At 36.5% G+C, this 26,959-nt stretch overlaps 2 protein-coding genes across 2 annotated transcripts; both read right to left on the minus strand.

Moving 5' to 3' along the window:
* Nucleotides 1-3: 3 nt before the first annotated feature.
* Nucleotides 4-22,715, minus strand: LOC106074211 (beta-alanyl-dopamine/carcinine hydrolase-like). The gene is made up of 6 exons (XM_056028800.1): nt 22,545-22,715; nt 4,102-4,201; nt 1,870-1,996; nt 1,564-1,737; nt 180-319; nt 4-40 (listed from the first exon to the last, which is right to left on the minus strand). Exons 2-6 carry the CDS (start codon nt 4,191-4,193, stop codon nt 4-6), a joined length of 570 nt encoding a protein of 189 aa, XP_055884775.1. The 5' UTR covers nt 4,194-4,201; nt 22,545-22,715.
* LOC106074947 (beta-alanyl-dopamine/carcinine hydrolase-like) lies at nt 11,316-26,553 on the minus strand. The gene is made up of 9 exons (XM_056028801.1): nt 26,262-26,553; nt 22,144-22,243; nt 20,184-20,310; nt 19,891-20,064; nt 18,963-19,102; nt 17,178-17,243; nt 16,850-16,994; nt 14,642-14,809; nt 11,316-11,948 (listed from the first exon to the last, which is right to left on the minus strand). Exons 1-9 carry the CDS (start codon nt 26,551-26,553, stop codon nt 11,730-11,732), a joined length of 1,431 nt encoding a protein of 476 aa, XP_055884776.1. The 3' UTR covers nt 11,316-11,729.
* Between the last annotated feature and the right edge of the window lie 406 nt (nt 26,554-26,959).

The following is a 26,959-nucleotide window of genomic DNA, read 5'->3' on the forward strand; positions in this document are numbered from 1 at the left end:
TTTTTATTGATTCATGTCTTGTCTATGTTGTACTGGCTGCCTGGAGATACAAACCAAGGAAAGAGCATTAACAATTTTCTTTACTTGGGAAATGACGTAATCTAGCTTTATCTTAGGAACGTAACAGTTAATCATTAGCGGTCAATTTGCTACTAACAAAAGAAAATCTTAGGCATTACCTGTTGAATGCAACTGTTGTACCTGGCAATTCGCCAGGGTAACAAAACGATGTAAAATTCTCTAATTCTGTGCCACTTTGGTCATCTACTATTCTTACACTCACCATGTAAGCATATTTTTCTATTTCGAAATCACAGTCCTAGAGAAATGAATGTGTATATATATACTATATAGATAGATTATATTTTTCCTACAAATGATATATGCTAGTTACTTTGTCACGCCTCGAAATTGCCTAGGTCACGCCAATGAAATTGTGTTTTAATTCTAATCCCTTACAACCCTTTTTTTTTTTTTTTTTCAATGTATCAAAGCCACAGACCTGTATGAATCATGATGGTAAGAATTAAGTCATAGCCTCCCCCCCCCCCCCATTGGACTGTCTGAACAAACTGTTCTGTCTGAGAGTGATCCCAAGATATGTAATTTGTTACATCTCTATTTACAATGGTTCTTATCCCTAGAGGCGAGGCCAAAGGCCGAGCACACAGGAGAAAATCTCCCATAGTCCTTCTCTGGAACACATCAGACGTGCAGGTGTCCGACATAAAGTGGCTCATTAAGGAACGGTGTGTTAGGTAGTGACATGTTAGTTGTGGCTCTCTCCATCCCCACCAATGCAATGGATTCTAATTTTAGGCCCCCCAACAGAGTTTCTGTCTTGCTTCTCTATTGGCCTATTCTCTCCTCTAACGACCCTGGTACTACTTTAAGCCCGAGAGTCGTTGTCATCTCATAGCCGCGTAACAATCTTCCTACTCAAAGATAATATCTTCTATTTTGAGATCAACAAAAAGAAATGTCCTAAAAGTCATATCACTTACTTCATTATGACCTAAAAGTCATATCACTTACTTCATTATATCCTAAAAGTCATACCACTAACTTCATTATATCCTAAAAGTCATATCACTTACTTCATTATATCCTAAAAGTCATACCACTAACTTCATTATATCCTAAAAGTCATATCACTTACTTCATTATGTCCTAAAAGTCACATCACTTACTTCATTATGACCTAAAAGTCATAGCACTTACTTCATTATGTCCTAAAAGTCATATCACTTACTTCATTATATCCTAAAAGTCATATCACTTACTTCATTATATCCTAAAAGTCATAGCACTTACTTCATTATATCCTAAAAGTCATATCACTTACTTCATTATGTCCCTAAAAGTCATACCACTAACTTCATTATATCCTAAAAGTCATATCACTTACTTCATTATGACCTAAAAGTCATAGCACTTACTTCATTATGTCCTAAAAGTCATATCACTTACTTCATTATGTCCTAAAAGTCACATCACTTACTTCATTATGTCCTAAAAGTCATATCACTTACTTCATTATGTCCTAAAAGTCATACCACTTACTTCATTATGACCTAATATTTTGACTGTTGGTGTGTTGAGGTAGACGTCTGAACATCCAGACTTTTCTTTGTAGGCAATAGGAAGATTATTTGAAAGATGACGAACTTCTTTGGCGAGATTCAACTTGAACACTTGATCAAAAGGCATCTTGGCTCCGTCTGCCAAGCCTCTAATCTGTCGCCGTAGACAACATACTCTCTAAATGTCTTAGTCTGAGTAAAATAATGTGCATCTTTTGTTCATAACTACAATGGATTACCCACATAACAAAGCGACATGAAAAAATTATAAGTTAGATTTATTTACCTCCTGTATGTATTGGGGAAAATTCATTTCACAAACTTTCAAAGCAGTGTTGAAGTACTCTTGCCCTCTTGAGGTCTCATAAAATGGAAGGTCACATTTAATTAGACTTTCAGATTCATTCCAATACCTTGATAGAGAATATATTTATATTTGTATAAGACATTGTCTTTCATTCCGAAGATGAGATCAGTATTTCATGTGACAACACAGACCCATTTGCGACCTGCATATTTAGTCACAACTGATTCAGACAAGCCGTTGTCATTTGTTGTCTATGTACATTCTTTGTCCCACCACCTGCGTGAGATCTCTCCACTGGAGTGCCAGCTGCTCTTATCTATGCCATTGAGAGTAAAATGGCGCATGAGTTGATCTTTATAGCGCTTCCGGTGGATACGTGTGATGCGCTAGTAATCATTTTTTAAGTTCATTAAAAAAAGATTGCTTGGAGGATATGTGTTTGACCCAGAACAGCTGTCAAACAGTAAGTAGTGCCTCTATAGTTATATATATAGACGTTACTTCAAAAGAGAAGATATCCATGTGTCAATTTAGTAATATAAGTAAATCAGTGATTTAAAAATATCCCAAGTCATTGTTGTTGGTTTTTTCTGTCTGATTCAAGCAACCATTCCATGCTCTAATAGCACTAGGGAAGAAGGAGCACTTGAACAAACATATGGAATAAGATGCTGGGCATTAGGGCATCGGTAAATTGGGCACCGGATATTTGTCAAGGTTCTAGTCATCTTTTGAAAACTTATGACATTGACGTATCAATCCAATTATCCAATTATCTTTTTATGTAATTTTTGTTGTTAGTATGCATATTTTTTACTTTTTTTTTTAAGTTTCTATAGGCTCCCTTAAAGGGCCGTTACTGGAGATTTTTACGATAGAGTAAACAATGCCAATGACTCCTTAAAATTCACTGTTGCCAACTAAATAAAAAAAAAAGAATTGAGAAATCAATATTCCAATGCGAGGCAGTTATCAACTCTCCTTGATTAGTCTTGATTGTTTGTGGGCAACAAAGGCAGTCTTTTATTTTTTGGTGAGCTAAAAGGCGGTCGACGTGAAAGAAGTGCCCCATGGCAACGCTTTAAAGACCAGCTTAGCCGCCAACTTGCCTTAGCTGACATAGAAGAGAGCAATTTGCTGCATGCGGCCTCGGAACGAGACAGCTGGAGGTCACTCAACAAAGGCCGCGGGATACACATTTGAGACCCCCCCAAAAAATCGCTGCCGAGGACAGACGCAGACGGCGAAAAGAAAATCTTAATCGACCACCGGCGGACAATGGTTATGCTTACCCTGGATGTGGCAAAATATGTAGGTCACAGCTGGGGCTGCGTAGCCACGGGAAATACTACATTCCTCATTAATCTTCGGACTCGAAGACAAGCCTTACATTACATTTCTTTTAACATAAGTTTGAAGTCATAGAGTCAAAGTCTTAATGCTTCCTCTAAATAAAACTATTTTGTGCTACCAACAGAAAAGCTTAGAACATTTGTTACAGGGTGCTAAAAAAAAAACAGTACACAAATATCATAGAACCAATCAACAGTTCCCTTTATTTTCTACCCACAAAAACCCAGCTGTTTATAGTTTGTACGCCATGAATGAAAATCCCCAATATAGTATTAATTAATCTGTGGTACAAGGAAAATTAATTAGAAATTTGATTCTACAGTGCTGAAAAGTGCATAGAAATTAGTATATGGGTTATTAAATATTTCGATGACTATTCATGACTATTCAAATGACTAATCTTCAAATACAAAAATAAAATCTAATAAAATACTCAAAAAGACACAAAGATAAAGGCGCATTTCTCGTTCCATATGCTAGAACAAATGTGTACAAATGCTTCTTCTTCCCTAGTGCTATTAGAGTATGGAATGGGTTGCCTGAGCCAGCCAGGAAAACCAGTGACTTGGCAGAATTTAGGTCATTGGTTAATATGCAAGACTAGATGCATGACTCGTAGGACCTAATCATCTTCTTTTTAAAGTTACGTCTGTATTTTATATAAGATAAAAAGAAGATAACCTCTATGTATGAAAATCGCCTTTCAAATGTAATATTCAGTCCGGTCTGTATTCATATGTTATGGGGTTTATTATCGTGAATTTTAATACAGATTAAGCTTTATTAGTTATCTTTAAATCAGATTATTGACATTCACATTCTAAAACTTATAAAAGAATGTTGAAATGTTGAAATCACCTGTTGATTCTTTCAGCAAATGTTGATCCTATACTGTAACCAACTTCATAATAAGTTCCTGTGGTAAAGAGCAATGGTAGACTCTTGGACATATTCGTTTCTGCAATACAGTACATTCAATCATGTAGTGTTTAAACAAATGAATCCTCAATCCATGCATGCAACACTCAACCCTTCCTGTTACGTGCTCACTCAACTATTAACATTGGAACTTAAAAATAGTCAAGTTCTAGATACCATGAGATTATAATTCTTAATCCATAATCTTTCACCAAGTAATTAATTCAACACTAGGTACAAATTTAATATATCTATTAATGCAAACATGTTCTCAAAATTTAGGAAATCCCTTACAAGCAAACACTGCAACACTTTAGAAATGTTTAACAAGCTTACAAATATTCAGAGAGCAAACACTAAGATCTTCGATGAGAATGGATATTTCTGGTCATGTTGATTTCAAACCGTGATCGCCTCCTATTTATTAGATTATCAATGAGTGTGACTGGTGGGTTAATAAAATTGCTGATGTCAACATGTTAAAATGTATACATTTGACCTACACTGACCCTACATATTCTTGTTGGAAGCGATTATGTCAGCTGTAAGCCCACGTACACCTGCTTTTCGACCAGCGGGGGGGGGGGGGGGGGGGGGATATTGCATGCCTTTCTACATGTTCTCATAGGTAAACAGGCAAAATATAAAAAAAACTAGTCGACCGGCGGCGTAGCATACGCCGTTATTTTGCAGGGCCGGCCTTAGGCCAATGCAACCTATGCGACCTCAGTGGGCCCCGCACTTTCAAAGGACCCGCGCTAATTCTAGGAGTAAATTATTAAATTAAACCATTTTATAACTTATAACTTATAATTCTCGCAGCCTGCTGATTTACCAGGAGCTCCTTGAAATCTCCCGAAAGTGCAAAATATAGAAAAGTCCTGGAAATCTCCGGAAATTATTAACATCTTTTGAAAAATAAAAAAAAAATCTTCTGAAAAATATTGAAAAAAAATTGGAATTTGGGGTGTCATTCAAAATGGAAAACACCAATCCTACGCGCGATGAAAAAAACGGCAGTATGTAATACCCGTAATAGTGGAATCTGGTGAAAGAAGCTTCTCGCACCTCAAACTAATGAAGTATTACTTTTATGTTAACAATTCTCGTAGAGAGATTGAAACATTTGGAAATTCTTGCTATTGAGCGTGACCTATGTAGGTTATGAAACTTTTATGCTACACTGTATGGCTTCGCTACATGCAAGGCTCGTAAAGTAAGTCTGTAGGTAGTAAAGAATGAATAAAATGCAATGACGAATTTATTTTTTATTACAAATTCTTAATTTTCACTTATTATCGGTATCCCTACTCAAACTTGGCCCCGCCATATCCATTTCGCATAGAGCCCCACAACGGTTTAGTCCGGCCCCTGCTATTTAGTGACTGGTGAATACAGAGTAGATTACTTGTTCTCCCCTCCCCTTTTTTTTTTCGCCGCTATAGTAAGGTGGGGGTAACTCTAGTCAGACTTGCAGAAATAAAGAGTGATCTTTCCATAGATCTTCTAGGCCGGCCCTGCTATTTAGTGAAGGGTGAATACTATTCCCCACCCCTTTTCTTTTTTTTCGCCGACTGGCAGAAATAAAAGAGTGATCTTTCCGTTATATTGTATCCAAACTCTTGAGCCATGAAGAGAATTATATATATATAGATCCTTACAAAAAAGAAAAAAGCTTTTGTCTAAGTGAAATAACTCCGCACTTAAAACTATATCCTCTTTTTTAATGTAGAAGTTATTTCCCTTATTCTATATCAAACAAAATAATTAATTATCAATAATTAATTGACTAATTGGTTAATTTTTTGAAATGATTTTTTAGCTTATTTTAAGTTTCATCATAATCCCAGAATGGGTGTGGGAAATAACATGTTAAATTATCAAAGGGGACAAAATCCTACATATTTAGACGTCCCTGTGATTACTGAAGGAATAATTTCCCATGATGGTATCAAACAAAATAAACCAGTAGTTAATTGACTAATCGTGTGTTTTTTTTTAATTGATTATGTCTTATCTATGCCAATGAATAATTGTACAAAATTTAACTTGACCGATAATGGGTGTGGGAGAAATAACGTGTAAAAACTTTTTCACCAGACAGACCAGCAGACAGACAGAGTTGAAATTTGCTTTGTAACAAATTGATGGCAGCATGTGGTGTGTGTTATCTTTACCTCACTTGTCGCGGCACCCTCATGGCTAGGTCCATTATTAGAAAATAGAAAGGCGATAGTGTTGAGGTGTAGCTCCGGGTTGCTAATAATTCAACCACACATAATATTATATATTATATATATTAATTTGACACATAAATTTAAAGAGAAGCATAAAATTATCTTTTATATAAATTAAAAAACTCTATTTTCATTACCGCATATCTACTTGCAATAGAGATGTAGCAATATACTAAGACTGCTCAGAAAAATTCTCTCATTTAGTGTTAGCAAAAAAAAAAAAAAGCCTTTTCAATGTTTATTGCACTCACATCTGAAGTATTGCAAGTTTCAACCTCATTGCCTGGTAGGACGAACTGAACATTAAAATAAAAAATAAACTTCATAAAATCCTAAATGATGCTAGTAAGGTCATTGTAAACAACAAACCTCGCTAGACAACGACTCCGGAAACATTCATAAGAAATCTATTACATCATATTATTCACCGCTATTATAAAGTTTAAATGTTTTACTGCTACTTTGCTATTATAAAGTTGAAATGTTTTACTGCTACTCTGCTATTATAAAGTTTAAATGTTTTACTGCTACTCTGCTATTATAAAGTTTAAATGTTTTACTGCTACTTTGCTATTATAAAGTTTAAATGTTTTACTGCTACTCTGCTATTATAAAGTTTAAATGTTTTACTGCTACTCTGCTATTATAAAGTTTAAATGTTTTACTGCTACTCTGCTATTATAAAGTTTAAATGTTTTACTGCTACTCTGATATTATAAAGTTTAAATGTTTTACTGCTACTCTGCTATTATAAAGTTTAAATGTTTTACTGCTACACTGCTATTATAAAGTTTCAATGTTTAGCTGCTATTATAAAGTTTAAATGTTTCACCGCTATAATCTTCATTTTAACATGCTACCATCACATAGTAGACACGAAAACACCGATCACAAAAACAGACACAAGAACTCTTGTTCCCCTGGCAATCAAATCCATATATAAAATCCAACGATCTCATTTGAATAGAAACATTTCACGTGCAATTTTGGAGTGGGGACGTTTACTTCGTTTCCTCAAGTTCTCAAGTCTTACTTTTATGTCTGCACAAATTGTAAGACCAATTTCATCATCAACAATAAAGATATTCTTCTTATTATTACCTAAATGCCCATACCATAAAATACAACAGAATTCAGGGTATTGGCAAATTAAAACTCAATCTAACAATCAATATGGGGCTCCATAATCCATTTCTGTTATTCGCCAATTTGTGACGTACTGTGCCAGTATTTGAACGAAGCCGTCCAGCCGTTAATCAAATCAGACCGGGATAAGACCTTGACAACATCAAGTTTATTTTACGCGACCTAGGTACCAAGCTTACATCTGATTTTAGCATTCAGGTCCTCAAAGTTCAAAAGGTTACCAGATTTCTATAAAAGTATGACATTTTAATACTTACATACTCAGGTTTTATTTCGTCCTTCTTTTGAAGGGTCTATCCCTTATGTTTTTCTCTGGTGGTGTAGGTGGCTGGCGACAGTGAAAAGGTCCCAACTACGATGGCCAGGACATGTAGTCCGCATGCCAGACAATCGCCTTTCCAAACAACTTCTGTACGGGGAGTTGTGTGCAGGAAAGCGCTCCCAGGGATGTCAATACAAGCGCTACAAAGACACTCTCAAGAGCTCCTTCAAGGAATGCGATATCGACTTTCACAGCCGCGAAGCACTAGCTCTCGATCGCTCCTCATGGCGTGAAGCTGTGAGTATTGGTGTCTCGAGAATTGAAGCAAGAAGAGTGACCAGGGTGAAAGAGCGCCGAACCAACAAAAAGCTGAGAGAAGAAGCAGATCTATCTGCAACTGACCAAATCTACCCATGTTACGTATGCGGCCGGCTTTTTAAAGCGAGGATTGGACTTTACAGTCATCTTTGAGTCCATATGAAATGAGAAATGTGCTCATCTTCGATCACGAAGGAGGAGCTATATATATAGGTGGCTGGTAGCCCTAAGTAATCTGGACAAGTATTATCAACCGGAGACGCTTAGCTTCCGAACCGGGAGTCCAAGATTCGAATCCTGTTGAAGACTAGGATTTTTACTTTCGGAATCTTCAGGGCGCCTCTGAGTCCACCCATCTCTAATGGGTACCTGACATTAGTAGGGGAAATGTATAGACGGTTGGTCTATGACACCCTCGTTAACCGTGGGCCATAGAAACAGATGACCTTTACATCATCTTCCCCATAGATCACTAGGTCTGAAAGGGGAACTTTACTTTTACTTTTTGTATTATCAACCAGAGTCAGGTGGTTTCGTTTAGAAAGGTTAATAAGAATGAGTTTGTTTGTTGTTGTTGTTTTTTGTGTGTGTTTTTTTTAGATATCACACCTATTTTTACAAAGGTTATAGATCTATCACTCTAGTCCAGACATGTCAAACTCGGCGTTCGGGGGCAGCATGCGGCCCGCGACCACTTTGCGTGCGGCCCGCTTAGCCACCTAAAAATTATCGAAATAATGTTAAACTGTTACGCTGGAAAATAAGAGATGACAAGCTACTTGAATTGAATAATAGTATTTGTTAAACTGAACAACGAGAGTTAGTCTGCAGTGAAAGCAATTTAAGCTACAATTAGTCCAATTTAATTTCCAGCCATAGCAAATCATTTAGTGAATGTGATTTTATGAAGGAGTGTGTCGTTAAAGCCGAAGTAATTTGCCTAGAAAAGAAATAGCGTTAACTAGGGACACTGTGGCAGATAGAATAAACGACATGTCAGTCAGATTGCGTGAACAATTAAAGATTTTGAATTATTTTCATTGGCTCTCCATGAGTCAACTGATGTAACGGGTGTAGCACAGTTGGCTATATTCATAAGGGCCTGTGACAGCGTAGGACGTAATCATCTTCTTTTTTGAAGTAACGTCCGTATTATATAAGATAAGATAAGATAGGAATTTTGAGATACATGAGGTTCTACTTTAGCTCTGTTGTATGCATAACACCACAACAAGCGAGGATGTTTTGAGAAATAACAGGGATTGATATGGCAGTACAATTTACTAGCTAGCTAGTCTAACAACGAATGGCGCAACAAACATGAAATGAAATGGTTTTGATGAAAAGTTACTTGCAAAAAAAAAAAAAATAGAGATTGATGCTAAGTTTAAATTTCCTCATTTTCAGTGCTTCATTCACCAAGAAACATTCAGCGCAAAGAAATTAAAGTTCCAACATGTCATAACACCGGTTTCAATAATTCTCAATTTTATTCATGCCCGTAGTTTAAATCATCTCCAATTTTCAATGTTTCTGGATGGCATGGGACACGAATTGGATTGTGTTCCTTACTACACAGAAGTCCGCTGGCTCTCGTGTCATAAAGTATTGAAGAGATTTTTTGCACTGCGTGAGGAAATTGTATTGTTTCTTAACATGAAAGGTGAACCTGTTTAACATTTTCAAATTGACTAATGGGTTCGGGATTTGACATTAGCAGTTGATCTCACTGGTCACGTGCAAGACTTGAATTTGAAACTTCAAAGTAAAGACAAAATTGTCACAACTGTGTGCAATCATGTGAAGTGCTTACAAGCAAAATTACGACTGTGGATAAACCAAATATGAAGAGGAAATCTTGTTCACTTCTCAACGTGTCAGGAACTAAAAACGGCTACAACATTTGGTAAATATGTCTTACACCTGTAATCGTTAGTAGATGCTTTCTATGACCGTTTTCGTGACTTCGTTCCGTACGAGCAAGAATTTTTGTTGTTTGTATCTCTCCATTCTCATTTGATTCTGAAAATGCTGCTGGTAATGTGCAACTAGAGCTGATAGAATTGCAGTCAGATTCTTTATTGAAAGCAAAGTATATAGAATTAGCTGTGACAAAATTTTACAGTTATTTACCCTGAACGGTAAGTTGAATTGCGGAAATTTGCAGCCAGAATTCTTGCTGTTTGCAAGCACTTATCTCTGTGACCAGTTCTTTGCCATAATGAAAGCTACAAAAGCACCTCACCGTTTGAGATTATCTCATCAATATTTGTCATCAGTGATGAAATTGTCAGTTTAAAAAAATTCAACATGACATTAATAAGCTTGTATCCTATAAAAGATGTCAAGCATCAGAACATAGAAAATAATGCGTAATCATATTTTAAATTACCAAATAGTACTACACATTTAGCTGTCTAAGGGACAGGTATGCCATTAATAATTGTAATCCATTGTATTGTTTCTAATTTACATAAAACTAGAAGGCTGTTTTGCAACTGATTTTTGGCTGTGACCCCTCAGGTCGTAGTAAGTTTTTATGCCTGCTCTAGTCTGTCTGGTGCAATTTGTGTACAAGTTATTTCTCTCACTAGCCACAGGACTCGAAGACAATCTTTATTATTTTCTCTCACACGTAATCTAGGATCAAATTACTATTTCGCACAATTATTTCTTTTGCATGACAAAACAAGAATCTATTTTTTTTTAAATAAACAAAATTGGTTGATCAATTATTGCTAATTAATTTTATTGTTTGGTATTGTACTTGACAGATGTGGCGGTATAAGCTGAATTAGTCCCCTTTGTATTTTGTGTAGAGAATCAGGTAGACGCTTAAACGTTTGAAACTAGCAACAGATAACTATGAAACTTTTGATTTTCATAAGCCATTCGAAGGTACAGGGGTTAGTGTGTTGGCTTGAGAAGACTTGAGCCCTCGAATTTGAATTCAAGTCGCACAGTATTTTTTTTTTATATAAATGCATTTTAAAAGCGATCACGGTAACATGAACAAGATTTTCTTTTCTCCCTCTCTCTGGTCCAAACAAGTGATTGGATCATAGCGTAGTGAGAATGGAGCTAAACAAAAACAATTGGTAAAAATCGCACGTATTTATTATAGTTAGACTAGATCTATTACAAATTTAATTACATGACTGAACCAAACTAATTGATACAACTACACTTAATATATGCTTTATTTCTTTTTTTTATTTTGCTTGTTTAGAAGTTTGGAATCCAGTTTGAGTACATACAGTATATAGTGGTTTATGTTATTACAGATCTAGGATTGGGTCTGTTGTTAATTTGTTACGATATTACTTTAAAACAAGGCCATGGGTTGAATATTTTTTGTCCATGATCGGATCCGGTAGAGTCACATATAACACAAACTGTGTAATCTTGTTTTTAATTGAAGTTTGAGAATATTGATGGTATTTGTAAGCTAAAAGATGAAACATCATGATGAAGAAAGCAGTGAAAACATAATGAAGATAGAAACATATGAAACATATTGAGATCTGAAACTGAGGAAGAAACTAGTCTAGATCTCGTGTATAAACATCAGCCATACAATCAAAGCCGAAAAACAAATGTAACTATCATAAATCCAAAACATTGAGATGAAATAAGGGCACGGCTTTTTCTCTGCTTGGGTTTTCTGAGTAAAAGTCGATTCTGTTTTTGTTAACGTCCACAATGGCAGTCAGAGCTGTGGCCAGTATGTCAGGTGGACATTTCGTCCTGTACATCGGGTACACTTTGTTGTCCTGGTCACCAAGTAGACACTTGACCTCATGCTTGTTTGATGGGGGCGGTAGCTGCAAAACAAACATTGAGCAATCAGATTTATTTAAAACCTCGTATCCAGAATGGTAATAGATGGACAAAACAAAAATGACAGGAGTATAAAAATGAGGTGCGCACTACTAGCCAGATAATAAGAAAAAGTCTTCAGAGAATTCACTTTTCCATTCGCTTCGAGAAGACACGTGTTTGCACGAAATTTAAAAAAAAAAATAGTCAATGAAGGCAGAAGTTTAAAATAATTAATAAAAAAGTCAATGAAGCAGTGGCGAAGCTAGCAATTGTGCGGGTGGTGCGGGCCGCACGGGGCATCAAAGGGGGGGGGGGGGGTCAAACTGAGAACAAACTTTCTTAGTAAAACTACACATTGTAATTACATATTTATTTGGTTTATTTGTTATGTCCTATATAAATCTACATTCTTTGTTAAATTTAATTAAATGTAAGCTGTAGACCAGCTTGAATTACATTTTACCAGATTTGTTTCAATCTTTGAAGGCAACCACTGTTACACTTTTTTTTTTTGAAGCCTTATATGATGTTATATCATTGTTCAATGCACTGGTAATGGACAAGTTTACAATGGCGTTTTTTTTAATTACTTATTAGTAATGGTCAAATATCTTTTGTGGACCAGTGGAGGGAGGGTCTATCTGGGAGAAGGTTTTCCAACCGCTAATAAAACAAAACCTTGCTAGAGTCGGAATTTGAACTCAATACCCCTTGTAAGGTGGCCAAGCTGTAACCAAGCGGTTTTAGCCTTTCAGCCACACATCAATTGCTTGAAGGGAAATTGAAGTTTGAGAGTAGGCAACAATAAGAGGGAACAATGTGGAGATATTATCTGTAGAGAATCTTGGACATCTTGCGTTTTCTCTTAAAGCAGAATCTGTCACTCCGTGGGCATCACGAACGAGTTGTATTGGCAGTACAAAATCAAAGAAATATCCTGGAGTGAAATGTTTATCCAACTACGATCAGTTCCTAAGAGGCCGAGTGAGTACATGTCCCAACAAAATAAAAAAGAATTTATTGTAATTTAAGTGCTCACGAAAACAAATAAAGATCATACAGAAAGTTTAAAAAGCAAATATTTCTCGATTATTTTCCACAGTACAACTTACATCTAATATCTAGATCAACATTTTATTGTATATTATCATGCAGAGCCTCAAAGACGTGTTGGTCACAAACAAAATTGCCGGGCGAAAATAGATGAAGATAGATTTTCTATCAACACATAAGAAAGAGTTACTGATGGAAATACTTTCCTTGGACCGTATTGTTCATGAAATAATAGCCCCATAAGAACAACGCCATGATAAATATGAATTTTAGTCGCTTTTATTCAATTCTCAGAAGGAATTCAAACTCGACGGTTCTCCCAGCGACATAGACAAAAATGAATTTTGCCTGGGGGCTTCAGATCATTGTCGCAGTTACGCCGAACTTCCAAAACAAGAATCTATTGAGCTTTAGAGTTTTATTTTTTTTAAATATGTCAGTCCCCGAATATTGCTATCTTGATTCGCATATTTTTTTTTACTATTGTGGTAAGTGTGGCTACATGCAAGCGAAGTTTTTTCAAACTTACTTTGATGAAGAAATACTTACAATCAACGTTGACGATTTTAATATTCACAAATTAGGCAACTTTGTTTGTTGAACAAGACCTAGTCTAAAAAAAAAACTGACTTCGACAAAATTATCGATAGTTGGCCGGCGAGAAAGAACGTGAGATTCACTTGTATTGGTTTTTTTTTTTGTAAATTCGATGCTTTGAGAAATAGCAATGCTTAAATAATGAACACACTTTATTTTAAAATTAGAAACTTTTCGCTGTTTGAAACTTTTTTCTTGGAGGGCATCATTAGGAACTACCGCACAGGGCATCAAATACCCTAGCTACGCCACTGCAATGAAGGCAGAAGTTTAAAGTAATTTAAAAAAATAGTCAATAAAGGCAGAAGTTTATAGTAATTTTTTTTTTAAAGTCAATGAAGGCAGAGTTTAAAGTAATTTTTAAAGAAAAGGTTCTTCTAGAAATAAAATAATTTCTTAAATATTAAAGGACAAGATCAAGTAAGTTATCAATGACCAACTAAATGAACAGATAAGTTTCAGATCTTTTGTAGCTTTACAATTGACAAGTTTGTCACAATTACAACACAACGATAGTTTGAACTCTCAAAGTAACGTTTCACAGGGTAGACACCGCAACTCGTATTCCCAATTCGTTAGCCCTGTAGTCGAGGGCCCCACAACTTAAGCAGGGCTTTAACTGGCAGCCAGAAAATGATGGAGAGCAGTAGTTCAGGTGGCTATATAGACCTAGCACTGGTCTACATAGTTTGACACATCCAAACCGTTGTCCTCTGGTGTTCGATTCTCCTTTCCATTTAGGCCTGACTTCTGTAGTAGCTTCCCTTTTGGTCTCTGATTAAAGATGTAACCTAGCTATTTACTTCTCTTTGTTCTAATTTAAGATCTTCTACTTACTTGTTCTATTCTCTTTGTTTTAATTTAAGATCTACTATTTAATATTTTATTCACTTTGTTCTGATTGATATCTATCATATACTTCTATTCTCTTTGATCGAATTAAAAAATCTATCATTTATTTCTTTTATTCTCTTTGTTCTAATTAAAAGATCTATCATTTACTTTTTCTACTCTCTTTGATATATTTAAAAGATCTATTATTTACTTCTTCTATTCTCTTTGACCTGGCAATGGAACTCATAAAACCCGGAATTTCTTCTATTTCCAGATGTCTGTAGTTGTTGACATGATAATAATGACCGGACTTGCTGGGGTCTCTCTCTTCTGCTATTGTAAGCACGTGGACTAACGAAACATTGGCGTGGGGTCCAACCTGAAGAACAAAGTTTTGGACAATAAGAATTTTCTGACAATAATTTTCTTTAAATCTTAAGCATTGTTGGCTTCATAATTGTTATGCACAATCTGGACATTGATAAGATGGCTTATATATAAGTACAGAAAATGGAAAGTTTTATTTCTGGTTGAAAAGTCATAAAGAATGTGTTGGAGTACTTTGTACTGGATTCTATCAGCACACATAATCAATGTTCAGGAAGCTACATGAATGAATTTTTATTTTGGTTTTCATTTAGATTTATCTTACGGTACCAAGGCTCATATTTATTGTCAGGCCATTTTTTTTGACGACCATTGCCCTGACGTAAGCTATAAAGATCTCTAGTTGTATAAGGGATATTCTTCTCCTTAGCTTATAAATTACAGTCACGTTAAGTGTGCCCAACGCTAACCCATCTGTTAGTCTAGTCGTCAATATAAATAAGAGACTTTAACTCTTTTTAATCCATTGATTTTCCTGGCTGATTGAGGCAACCCGCTCCATGGTCTTACGGCATTATGGAAGAAAGAGCAGTTGTAGAAATATGTTATATCTTATGGTATAAGAAACGCTCATTTTTAGTGACTTTCTGAGTATTTTATTACGTTTTATTTTTGCATCTATAAATTATGGATGAGTGTACTATTATATAGTATAACTGCTTAACTCTTTATTCTTCTGTTTTGGCGTGTCACCAAGTGGAGGGAGGTTACTAATCGTGTTAACTCAAGTCAAATGTGAATATTCGTTTCATTAAAAACTAATATCGTGTACTTTATCAGAAACAAATTAAAACAAAATTGTTTTCTTATCTTTTAGTTTTTCTTTTCACATGTTGCCAACTTCAATTTGTTTTTCTTTTCAACTTATTCGCTTGGACAATTTCAGTTAAATGTTAAAATGCTAGCAGTACTTTTAATGCCTTAAGAAAATAACAAAAGCAGCTCCATCATTTTTATATTACATATTTAATTATTTTTCCGCCGAATTTAAAAACGATAAAAGAGTGCGGGCTGTAGTTCAACAAATGATACTTTAAATGGATGAAATGAATGATACTTTAAGGTCTATGGGACGTGGCATTGAGCCGTTGGTCTCTGTTGATTAAGATGAACGAATAATAACATAACTCTAGGTATAAATTATAATACAACTAATCAGCTGTTTAATCTTGCGCCATTTTGGTTGACAACAACAGTTACAGGGGATGTTACTCCCAAACACCGAGTGGTTCAACCTATATAAAACACACATCCACAGTCTCCAATGCCCACAAGTTGCGACGATGCAGGTCAGTGTTGAGGCCTACTAAAACGATTGGCCTCTGCTTAACGCCTCATACACCCAAACATGAGTTCATTAGACTTGTACAAGGTTTAAGAACAAACAACTTGTTAAAGCATAGAGTACATATTGACTATATACAGGGCTTTTTTTCTTTGACGGTACGCACCGGTTCGGCGTACCGGCACCTTTTTCAATGTGGTGAAAAAATTATTACTTTTCTTGTATTTTAACGTTCATTATTAATATATTATATTATTAATTTGTTTAAAATTTGAATTTGTTTAAAATTTCGCGCAATAAAAATTAAAATATAAAACGCGAAACTGATTTCCCCACACACTTTTCCGGTCATGCTTGTTTTTAAGCCTTAATGCCTTTAAAATTACAATATTTGAATGTAATAATTAAAGTTTAAAGAAATTAAAACGAGTTTCAATACTAATAAAGTAATAATAAAACAATTTAAGTTGGTTAATTATAAAATAACATTATTTAGACATTTACTATCTTTGGAGTTGGGATTTAGCTTGCATCAAGGTGCGAACTGGTACTTAAAAGTTAGGCAATCCATCACTGAGTACCGGCAACTATTTTTTTTTTACCAAAAAAACCCACTGACTATATATAAACTTACTGCATCGATACCTTTTAACTCAAGTGAACAAAAACTAAAATAAATATGACGATGAATTAATAAAAATAATAATAATTGACACCAATGTTAAAACTGATAAATAAATGTCTGACCTCTACTGACCACATACAAGTTGGGTTTTCAATGTCCACAACGTTCAATGAGAATCCAATAGCAACTCCAAAACCTGGGTTTTTAATGAGTTCAATGACTTCATCTATAGAATGAGCTTTCATGAGGCTCCTGTTTATAAATTGCCTGTCAATAATAAGAACGTTGAGGGTTGTTTTTTAAAGTTGTACACAAGTGTGTTCATAGATTGTTCTGAGTGTAGAGAGTCTGGATCTAAATAGATCAATACAGCTTTAAACTTTAAAAAAAGGAGTAATTTAAAATGCATGTCAATACTGAAACAGTAAACAAAAACAAAACTCTAAATACCTAGGTGTCGCTGTTTCAATAACATGTTCAGCATATAAAGCGTTGCCAGTAAACACCAGACCATGTCTGTCAGAAACACACAAAGTCATGTCGTGTAATTGTCATTTTATTTTATTTCTATATAAATCATCCCATTATAAAACAAATTTTTACCTTTACCATTACCTATCCCTTAGTCTGTTGGACAGTTGGGGCACCATGCAAGACTTGTCGACCGTCTTTCTCCATTCCTCCCTTTTTTTTTTTTTTTGCCTTGTTTAGAACCTCTCTCAATGGCAGGCCCGTCCATTCTTTAATGTTGTCCTCCCATCGCTTTTTCTGTCTGCCTCTTCTTCTTTACCTGGCACTGTTCCCTGAAGGAAGGTCTTTGCGAGCCCCGTAGATCTTGTAATGTGGCCATAGGTTTTAAGCTTTCGTCTTTTTACAATAGTTAGAAGGTCGTCATGGGCTCCGATCGCGGCAGTAAACCTGTCTCTGATTTCTTGGTTTGTGATGCGGTCTTTGAATGTGATGCCTAGGATCCTTCTGTAGCATCTCAATTCCATTGCTAGGATCCTTCTCTCTAGCTCTGCATTCAACGTCCACGACTCGCAAGCATATAGAAATGTGGCCATGACCAGGGAGCGCATCAGTCTGATTTTGGTGCCGAGGGCTAAGCCCTTGTCTTTCCATATTATTTTAAGTACTTCATAAACTGCATTTCAATTTTACTGAAAAGTTATTAATTTATTTTTTTATTGAACCACGGTTTATACATTTTTAATTATTTGAAATTGTTGACTATTTTAAAACTTTCTATATGTCTTAGCAATAAAACAAAAATAGACATGGAAAAGTGGTTTGAGTGCTTGACAAGTCCCCAAAAGTCTGCGGAGTCTAGGAGTGCATGGGGCGCCCTCGTGGTGGAGGCTGCCCAGGCCTGAGCAAGCTATTATAGCAACAGTGCAGGGCGCAGGGCATGCCACTGTCCTGTTGGCTCATATTTCTCACGGCTATGGTCAAACTTCGACTCATGGTGCCCCCGCACAAATTCTTGATCTGTATTGTGAAATGTATGCATTACACAAAACAGCAGGGTTTTTGCCCAGAGCTTTTGCAAGAGAATATTTGAACCTTTCAAGCCCTCACTCAAATGGAGTTTGATTATGATTATATGTCTTAGCATAAACAGCCTGAAATAACGAAAATATTTGAATGGAGCCATTGCAGATTTTCTTACTGGAACTAACACTCATATATTGCTGTGTATCTTACATTATTTCAGTTGTACTATATCAATAGGGGATTCTCATAAATGGAGTATGTGGTATATCTAGTGTACGAAATTCGAAAGTATTGACAAGCTTTGTATTTTTAATAACTTAAAATTGTTGTGCACTTTTTAGTACTACAGAATTTACGTTTTAGCTCTAACCACAGACATTTTATATACATCTGTGACTCTGATATTTGTAGAATAAACATGGCCAGATTTACGGTAATACAAGACTGTGCAGCCGCAAAGAACTTCATCCTTAAAGGAGCCTTCAAATTAATTTTAAGTATATTTTATATTTTAAAAAAATTTTGCATACTAAATATAATAAGCGAGATGACATTAAATTTACAAGTCCTTTATTTCACTCTTCAAAAATATGACATGCTTTTAGGTTTATTAATTATATTTTTATCAAAGCTTGAAGATGGTAGGGGCCTTCACAAAATCCTAGGGTTAGCCTTAGCGGTCGACATGCATTGTATATTAAGTCGTTCGGCAATAATAAATGAGAGTATGTTTGGCATTACCTGTTGAATGCTATTGCTGTACCTGGCAACTCGCCAGGGTAACAAAACGATGTAAAATTCTCTAATTCTGTGCCACTTTGGTCATCTACTATTCTTACACTCACCATGTAAGCATAAGTATCAATTTTGAAATCACAGTCCTGTGTTTTAAAAAAAAAGTAATATTAATTAATTGCATAGGCCTATTAACTCTGAGAAACTAAAGAAAATAATATTACATTTGCGTCCTTTATTTCTCTTGTTACAAATATGAAATGCTTTTTGAGATATTAATATTTATATAGTCACTTGAAGAGGTGCTTGCACAAACATAATGCCCATTGTTTCTACTTACTGAAATCCTTAGCCGGAAACACGCCCCATGCCTCAACTCTAAGTACTCTAACCACGTCAAGATCTGCAGCCCCCGGGATTGCTACCCTGCCTTATGGTGGCGCCCGAGTGGAAACGATCGTAGGAGGAAACGATTAGGCTAAAGGGTAGCAAAACAAGACTCCTGTGGGGGTGCCTAAGGGGGTGCGAGAGCATCCTCGTTGCACAGCGCGGAGTTGTAAAAAAGCTCCCACAACCTTATCACAATCCAGGCGCTGTTCCTCAAGGGGCCGTTACATAAATGGTGTGTCCCGCACAGTTAGCCTGGTATAGAAAAGGAAAATGGCGGGGTCTTAGTGTACGCGGTCTCTTGCCGCGAGTCTGACCCACCCGTCAGACAGAACAGTGTACACTGTTCTCATTCAGGCCGGGGAGAGGGAGCTCTTGTTCACTTTTGCTGGCCTAGAGTTCCAAGAGCCGAGGGCTCAACTCTACCTGACAGTTTAAGAAGATCTGCAGTCTTTTTTTTTTTCTCTCTCTCTGCTCAAAGATAGTCTCATATTACCTAATACTTTGTGATGTCAAAACGTAATGTCATAGAAGTCATAGCACTTACTTCATTGTGAGCTAAGATTTTGACTGTCGGTGTATTGAGGTAGATATCTGTACAGCCAGACCTTTCTTTGTAGGCAAATGGGAAATTCTTTGAAATATTACGAACTTCTTTAGATATATTCAACTTGAACAAGCGATCAAAGGGCATCTTGGCGCCGTCTGCCATGCCTTTAATCTGTCATCAAAACGAACATTGACTCTAAAAACCTTAGTCAGAATTTAAATAATTGGCAATCTGTTCATAATTAAAATGGATTACCCACATACAAAAAAAAATATGTCAGATTTATTTACCTCTTGTATGTATTGGGGAAAATTCATTTCACAAACTTTCAAAGCAGTGTTGAAGTACTCTTGTCCTCTTGGGGTCTCATAAAATGGAAGCTCACATCTAATTAGATTTTCAGATTCACTCCAAAACCTTGACATATATATAAGCCTATATGTAAGCTCTGAATTTCATTAAAAGATATATATATATATTATCAATAAGAATAGTGTGAATACAAAGTAACGCGCGATAAAAATCTCTGGTGGTCAGGCTTAATTATTTGAGCCCTCGAATGGTCAACCAAGAGACAATTGCGACAACGGTCGTAACGACCTACCTACCCACTCCAGTCTTCTAGCCCAGAGTGGCGCAGTGGGAGGCAGACCGCAAGATAGAAGAGGCCGTCAAGGCCGCGGATAACATTCGCAGATTTTTAGAAGCTGTAGTTTTTATGCAGTAGACTTTTCGCACTGCAGCTTGAAAGGCAATGAGACGGCTGACACGCTTACAAAAGAGAGCGCGCTGGACACACCAAATCTCGAAGCACTACGTATGTTTCTAAAGAAAATGACAAAAATCAGAGAGTGGATCAATGAGAAGTAATAGAAATCATATGACAAAGCCGTGGTGTCTGACAAAGCCGTGGTGTCTGACAAAGCCGTGGTGTCTGACAAAGCCGTGGTATCTGACAACGCCGTGGTATCTGACAAAGCCGTGGTATCTGACAACGCCGTGGTATCTGACAACGCCGTGGTGTCTGACAAAGCCGTGGTGTTTGACAAAGCCGTGGTGTTTGACAAAGCAGTGGTGTCTGACAAAGCCGTGGTATCTGACAAAGCCGTGGTATCTGACAACGCCGTGGTGTCTGACAAAGCCGTGGTGTTTGACAGCAGAGCCCAGACCTGGCGTTGTGGTGTCTAGGAAGGGCAAAACACTCTTAAAGCACAGCGCAAGACGGAACACTTTCATATCGGTGCCCCGCGGCCTTCGTGACAGCTCTCCAACAGGCCATCTGCTGCCAGCTACTTTCCTCTATGCCAGTGAGGGCAAAATGGCGCCTGAGTAGATCTTTATACGGGGGGCAACTCTGTTTTACATAATAATATTAATACGGACTCAAGGTATCAGGCCTACTGAATGGTAGGAGTAACTCTTCATGACAATACATTACAACCAGTTTTACATTTACATTATAAATTATAATTTTATGATTTACAAACGTTTATTAGGCAAGCAAATTTGAGACCACGTCTCTTGAAACTAGACCAAGTATGATGCAATGCTAGAGGGAGAGGCCCTTTCGTTTTTCTTTTCCATACAGGCTCATATGCCGTGCTAGTGTCTGGCACTGAAAAGCCCCTTTAATGAACGGCGTGTGGATTATGACATCCCCACCAGTGCGATGAACTCAGTTCCGTTTGGCACCCCAACTTGGGATCAGTTCTGCTTTCACATCGAGGCTAAGAAGCGTTGGCCGGAAATGCAGAGAATAGCGTTCTAGAAATGTTGCCTTTTTTTTTTTATTTTGCATAAACACGTTATGAAGACTAATTAGTCCTGACTGTGTAACCTAAGCCACCGGATCTTATGTCTTATTAAGTAAGACCTAATTAGTCCTGACTGTGAAACCTAAGTCACAGGATCTTATGTCTTATTAAGTAAGACCTAATTAGTCCTGACTGTGAAACCTAAGCCACAGGATCTAATGTCTTATTAAGTAAGACCTAATTAGTCCTGACTGTGAAACCTAAGCCACGGGATCTAATGTCTTATTAAGTAAGACCAAATTAGTCCTGACTGTGAAACCTAAGCCACAGGATCTAATGTCTTATTAAGTAAGACCTAATTAGTCCTGACTGTGAAACCTAAGCCACGGGATCCAATGTTTTATTAAGTTTCTTGTTCACTAAACATCTTAAAATGTTGTAAATGTTGTCTATGTATTAATACTCGGTGACTTCTCTAAAAGAATGGTTCAATCACCTGTTGATTCTCTCAGCAAATGTTGATCCAATACTGTAGCCAACTTCATAATAAGTTCCTGTGGTATACAGCAATGGTAGACTCTTGGACATATTAGTTTCTGCAATACAGTACATTCAATCATGTAGTGTTTAAACAAATGTATTATTAATCCATGCATGCATCACTCAACTAAGCCCTTCCACGTGCATACTCAACTTTTATTATTAGAACTAAAAATAGTCAAGTGGTATGTTCATTAAAAAAATATTAGAATCCTTACTCCATAATCTTTCACCAAGTAATTAATTCAACACTAAGTACAAATGTAATATATCTATTAATGCAAATATGTTCTTAAAATTTAGGAAATTCATTACAAGCAAACACTGCAACACTTTAGAAATGTTTAGCAAACTCACAAATATTCAGAGAGAAAATCTGCTATGAACACCAAGATCTTTGAAGAGAATGAACATCTCTAAGCTAATCGGTGTCAGTTTAAACCTATGAACGCGGCCTCTTAATAGCTTATTAATGAGTGTAGCCTAATGTCCACGTATGGTAGGCCTATTGTCTTAGTCTCGACAGGTTGAAACTTAAACATTCGACATATAAACTTAATTTACATGTATTTAAGGAGTGAATAGGTCAGCTGGTGAGTTAAGATACGGGCAACTCGTTCTGTCTGCCTGTCTGTCTGGTACAAAAAACAAAAGTGTGTCCACGTTATTTGTCCCACACCCATTCTTGGATGAAGTGGAAACTTTGCCACATGTATTCATCAGCATAGACAAGACATGAATCAATTTAAAAACATGTTCAATTAATTACTGGCAATTAATTTTTTTTTTATGCCAACGAGGACAACTAATCAGTATTCCCAGATACGGCTCACTATGTAGGGCTTCGTTTACTTAGATAATTGAACCGTTTTATCTCTTCCACACCCATTCTCGGAACAAGTTAAAACTTGAAACGATTGTTTATCGTGCCTCACAAATCATGAATCAAATATTTTTTTTTAAATGACCAATCAGTCAATTAATTATTGGTTATTAATTATTTTGCTTGATATCAAATAAGGGAAATAACTTCTGCATTGTTGAGAGATATAGTTGCACGTGCGGAGTTCTTAACTTTGATAAGCTTTGTTTTTTTTATTAAAGGATGTTTTGTATTTTGCTTGTTAAAGTAAAATATGAAATGCTTCTGGAGAACTTGGATAATTCTGGGGATAATTCTGGAGATAATTCCGACTGATTTGGTAGGGAATGGGTCACGGAGAACATTTTCACAAGTCATCCTAGCGAGGCCTAGAAAAAAACAAAATCAGAAGATTCAAGCTGGCAAAATAAAAATAACTTAATGAAAGTCCAGATAGGCCTATAGCAAAATTAGAGTGTAGATCCTTTTGATTAAAGTTTGAATGAGTTCATCACGTTTCTCCTCTTCAATGTTTCAAAAACTAAAAAGTTTAGACTCCCTGACGCAAACCCAAACTATTGTGGTAGTCAGACTTCATTAATTTGCAGGATGTAAACAATAAATACAAAAACGTTCCCCACTGTCTGATACATTTTGATGGAAGTCTGTAATTCCATTTCCTTGGACAGAGCTGCTGCTCTATCTTGGAGCACTAAGAACTAGTGTGGTTCGTTGAAAAAGGAATTTTGGACCAAACTGTGAAAATTGAACAGAGTTTAAGGGGAGGAGGACCACCTGAGGCTTTTTTTTTATTATTTTTTAACCAAATGCGTTCATATTTGGTATACATATATATGGAGTTAATCTAATGTAAAAAATGTAAAAAAAATCTTTGGTTGCCATGGAAACGCCGCCATATTGGATTTTTTAAGGTAACTTTAATGCCGAGTATTTGTTGAAAATGAATGAAATAACTTGAATTTAATACTTAAACAATGTATCTAGAAAGCTATAGACTTAGAAATTGAATAAATCTTTTTTACTTTTTTAATATAAACACACTGTACTCCCTTAATGAGTTCACATCACATGAATAAATAAATACAAATTACTTTACAATCATAATGGAACACAAAAATAAAGGAATTTTTAAATTTTTTTTGGAAAATGTTTTTTTCTTGAGGCTTTGAATAAGAGATTGACCCTTTACAAAATAATTAGATCAATTAGATTCATTATAAGACATCATTTTGGCCAGGTTCACATCTAACTGCACATTCACTTTCACCTATCCCTTGGTCTGCTGGACCTTTGGGGCACCACACAGGATCTGTCAACCTTCTTTCTCCATTCTTCTCTGTCATTCGCCTTTGATAGAATTTCATTATGATATTCTTTCTGAAAATATTGAAACCTACCTTTTTACCTGCCTGGGTGGACCACTTTGGGGGCCGACGTTGAGTTTGTGTTTCCACACAAAGAGTTTTTGTAACCTTGTTTTTAATTGATTCATGTTTGTTAGGAACAATTAATAATGGACCTCATTCACCAATCGTAAGCAAACAACATTTAGCCACGTGATTCTCTATCTCTTCTATACAAATTACGTAATACACTAAGGCTGTCACGTGACAGTTTTTTTTCCGTTGTTTTATCAATATTATCACGTGGCTAAATGTTGTTTGTTTAAAATTGGTGAATGGGAATTGGGAGAAATAATATGTATAAACCATACAGAGTTGGTATAAGCTTTGTAAAAATTTAATTTTCTTTTGAGTTCAAAGAGCTCAAAAATTTAGAATTTATGCAGGTATATATATAAAAAGTACCCTTAATTTTAAGACATAAGATTTATTGGGCAGATGATGTAACGGTCCTCTTTTTCTATGGCCGACGGTTAGCGAGAGTGTCATGTGGCCAACTCCACGATCAAGCGCCTTACCTAACTCAAGTCAGGTACTCATTAGAGTTTGGTGGACTCAGTGGCGTCCTAAAATTCCAGACCAAAATATCCGGGACATCCCGGTTCGGACTCTAATCGCTTTACCGCTCAGCCGCTACGCCCCCGTAGGTATATTAGAGAACAATTCTATATTAATAGGTCAGGTCAGGATGACTCGAATTTAACCGTTATAACCGTTTAAAAATATTAAATTATTGTAAAATGAAATTTGGCTTTGTCTTCTCATGAGGTCATAATGCGTCTTTTATGTTTGAATACGACGAATGAATTGGACACGTCTTTTTGTTTTTATATACGTAGAGATAAACGAATTGATGGACGCATCTGGTAGGACTATATGTAATATTTGCCCGCACTTAGCGTGGCACCCCTAGGAAAACGTCCATAATTAGACATTAATAGGCTATTGTGTGTAGGTCTGTGTTGAGCTGTACCTCCACTGACAAGGGCGGAACCAGAACTGTGGGAGTTGAAGGGAGGGAGGATTCTTTTTAAATGTTCAAAACCCTAACCCAAGTAAACCTTAATCCTAAATACAGGAAGGTGGGGCTTAAAAATCACATCGTCACAAAGACATAATCCAACGCGCAATTTTTTTTCTTATCTGTCTACCCGAATCCAAGTTATAACATCGGACGCTCTGAAAATCACATCTATAGCTCCTCCTTCGTGGTCCAAGATGACCATACTCCCCATTTCCTATGAACTCGAATATGGCTATAGAGTCCAATCCTCGATTTAAAAAGTCGGCCGCATACATGGCTTGGGTAAGTTGGGTCTAATGCAGATAAGTCTGCTTCTTCTCTCGGCGTTTTGTTAGCTCTGCGTTCTTTCATGCTGGCCGCTCTCCTTGCTTGGTATCTTGAGACTCCGACTCACTAACGGCTTCACGTCAGAAGCGATTGAGAACTCTTAAGGGTGTCTTTGTAATGCCTGTGTCCCCCCCCCCCCCCAGGGCGCTTTCCTGCAAAAAGATCCCCATAAAGAAATCGTTTTGGGAGGCGATTTTCTGGCATAAGGACATGTCCCTCCCATCGAAAATGGGACATTTTTTGCTGTGGCGTGGATACTAGTTATATGTGACAACTGTAGGATATCAACGACTGATATATGATCAAAGCAGCTCACCTGGTGCATTTTTCTTGGATAGTGTATGTGGAAGGAGTTACGCTTTTTTGGTGTAGTGAGAATATAAAAGGTCCAGCACTCTGGTGTACGTAAGAGTAAAGACAGGACTACAGTACTGTACCGTAGACTTTCACTTGTATAGATATGCTGAGTCCTCTCCGTTGCCACACATGTCCTTGAAGTCTGCCAAAAGCAGCACTGGCACGGAAGTCGACCTCGTCATCAAGGTTGGCATTTGCTGTCATGGTGCTTCCCAAATAGACAAATTCTTTCACATTTGCTGTCATGGTGCTTCCCAAATAGACAAATTCTTTCACATTTGCTGTCATGGTGCTTCCCAAATAGACAAATTCTTTCACATTTGCTGTCATGGTGCTTCCCAAATAGACAAATTCTTTCACATTTGCTGTCATGGTGCTTCCCAAATTCTTTCACATTTGCTCATTTTGGGCCATCTATGAAAATGTATGGTTCTGTGACTGATTTATTTGGTGGAGGTTGGTACAACACTAGTCTTTTTTTTTACATTGAATCTGAGGCCAAAATTTTTGCAGGCGATGGCGAAGGACAAACTCTTTTGAAGGTCCTCTTCATTGGAAGCATTTTAGGGCACAGTCGTCTGCGAATAGCAGGTCTCTGGTGTAGTCCTATTTTACTTTGGTCTTCGCCATCGTATGTCAGCTCCATCGCTTTCTTCGCGCAAGTCATCTATCAGCATGGCTGTGAACATTAAGCTTTTTTTTTTTTATAGAACTAAGAATGTCAAGAAAGTCAATGTAAAAAAAAAACTGAAGTAGGGGATGTATGATTGAGCTTACA

Source organism: Biomphalaria glabrata, chromosome 5 (assembly GCF_947242115.1).
Source record: "Biomphalaria glabrata chromosome 5, xgBioGlab47.1, whole genome shotgun sequence".
Classification (NCBI taxonomy): domain Eukaryota; kingdom Metazoa; phylum Mollusca; class Gastropoda; family Planorbidae; genus Biomphalaria; species Biomphalaria glabrata.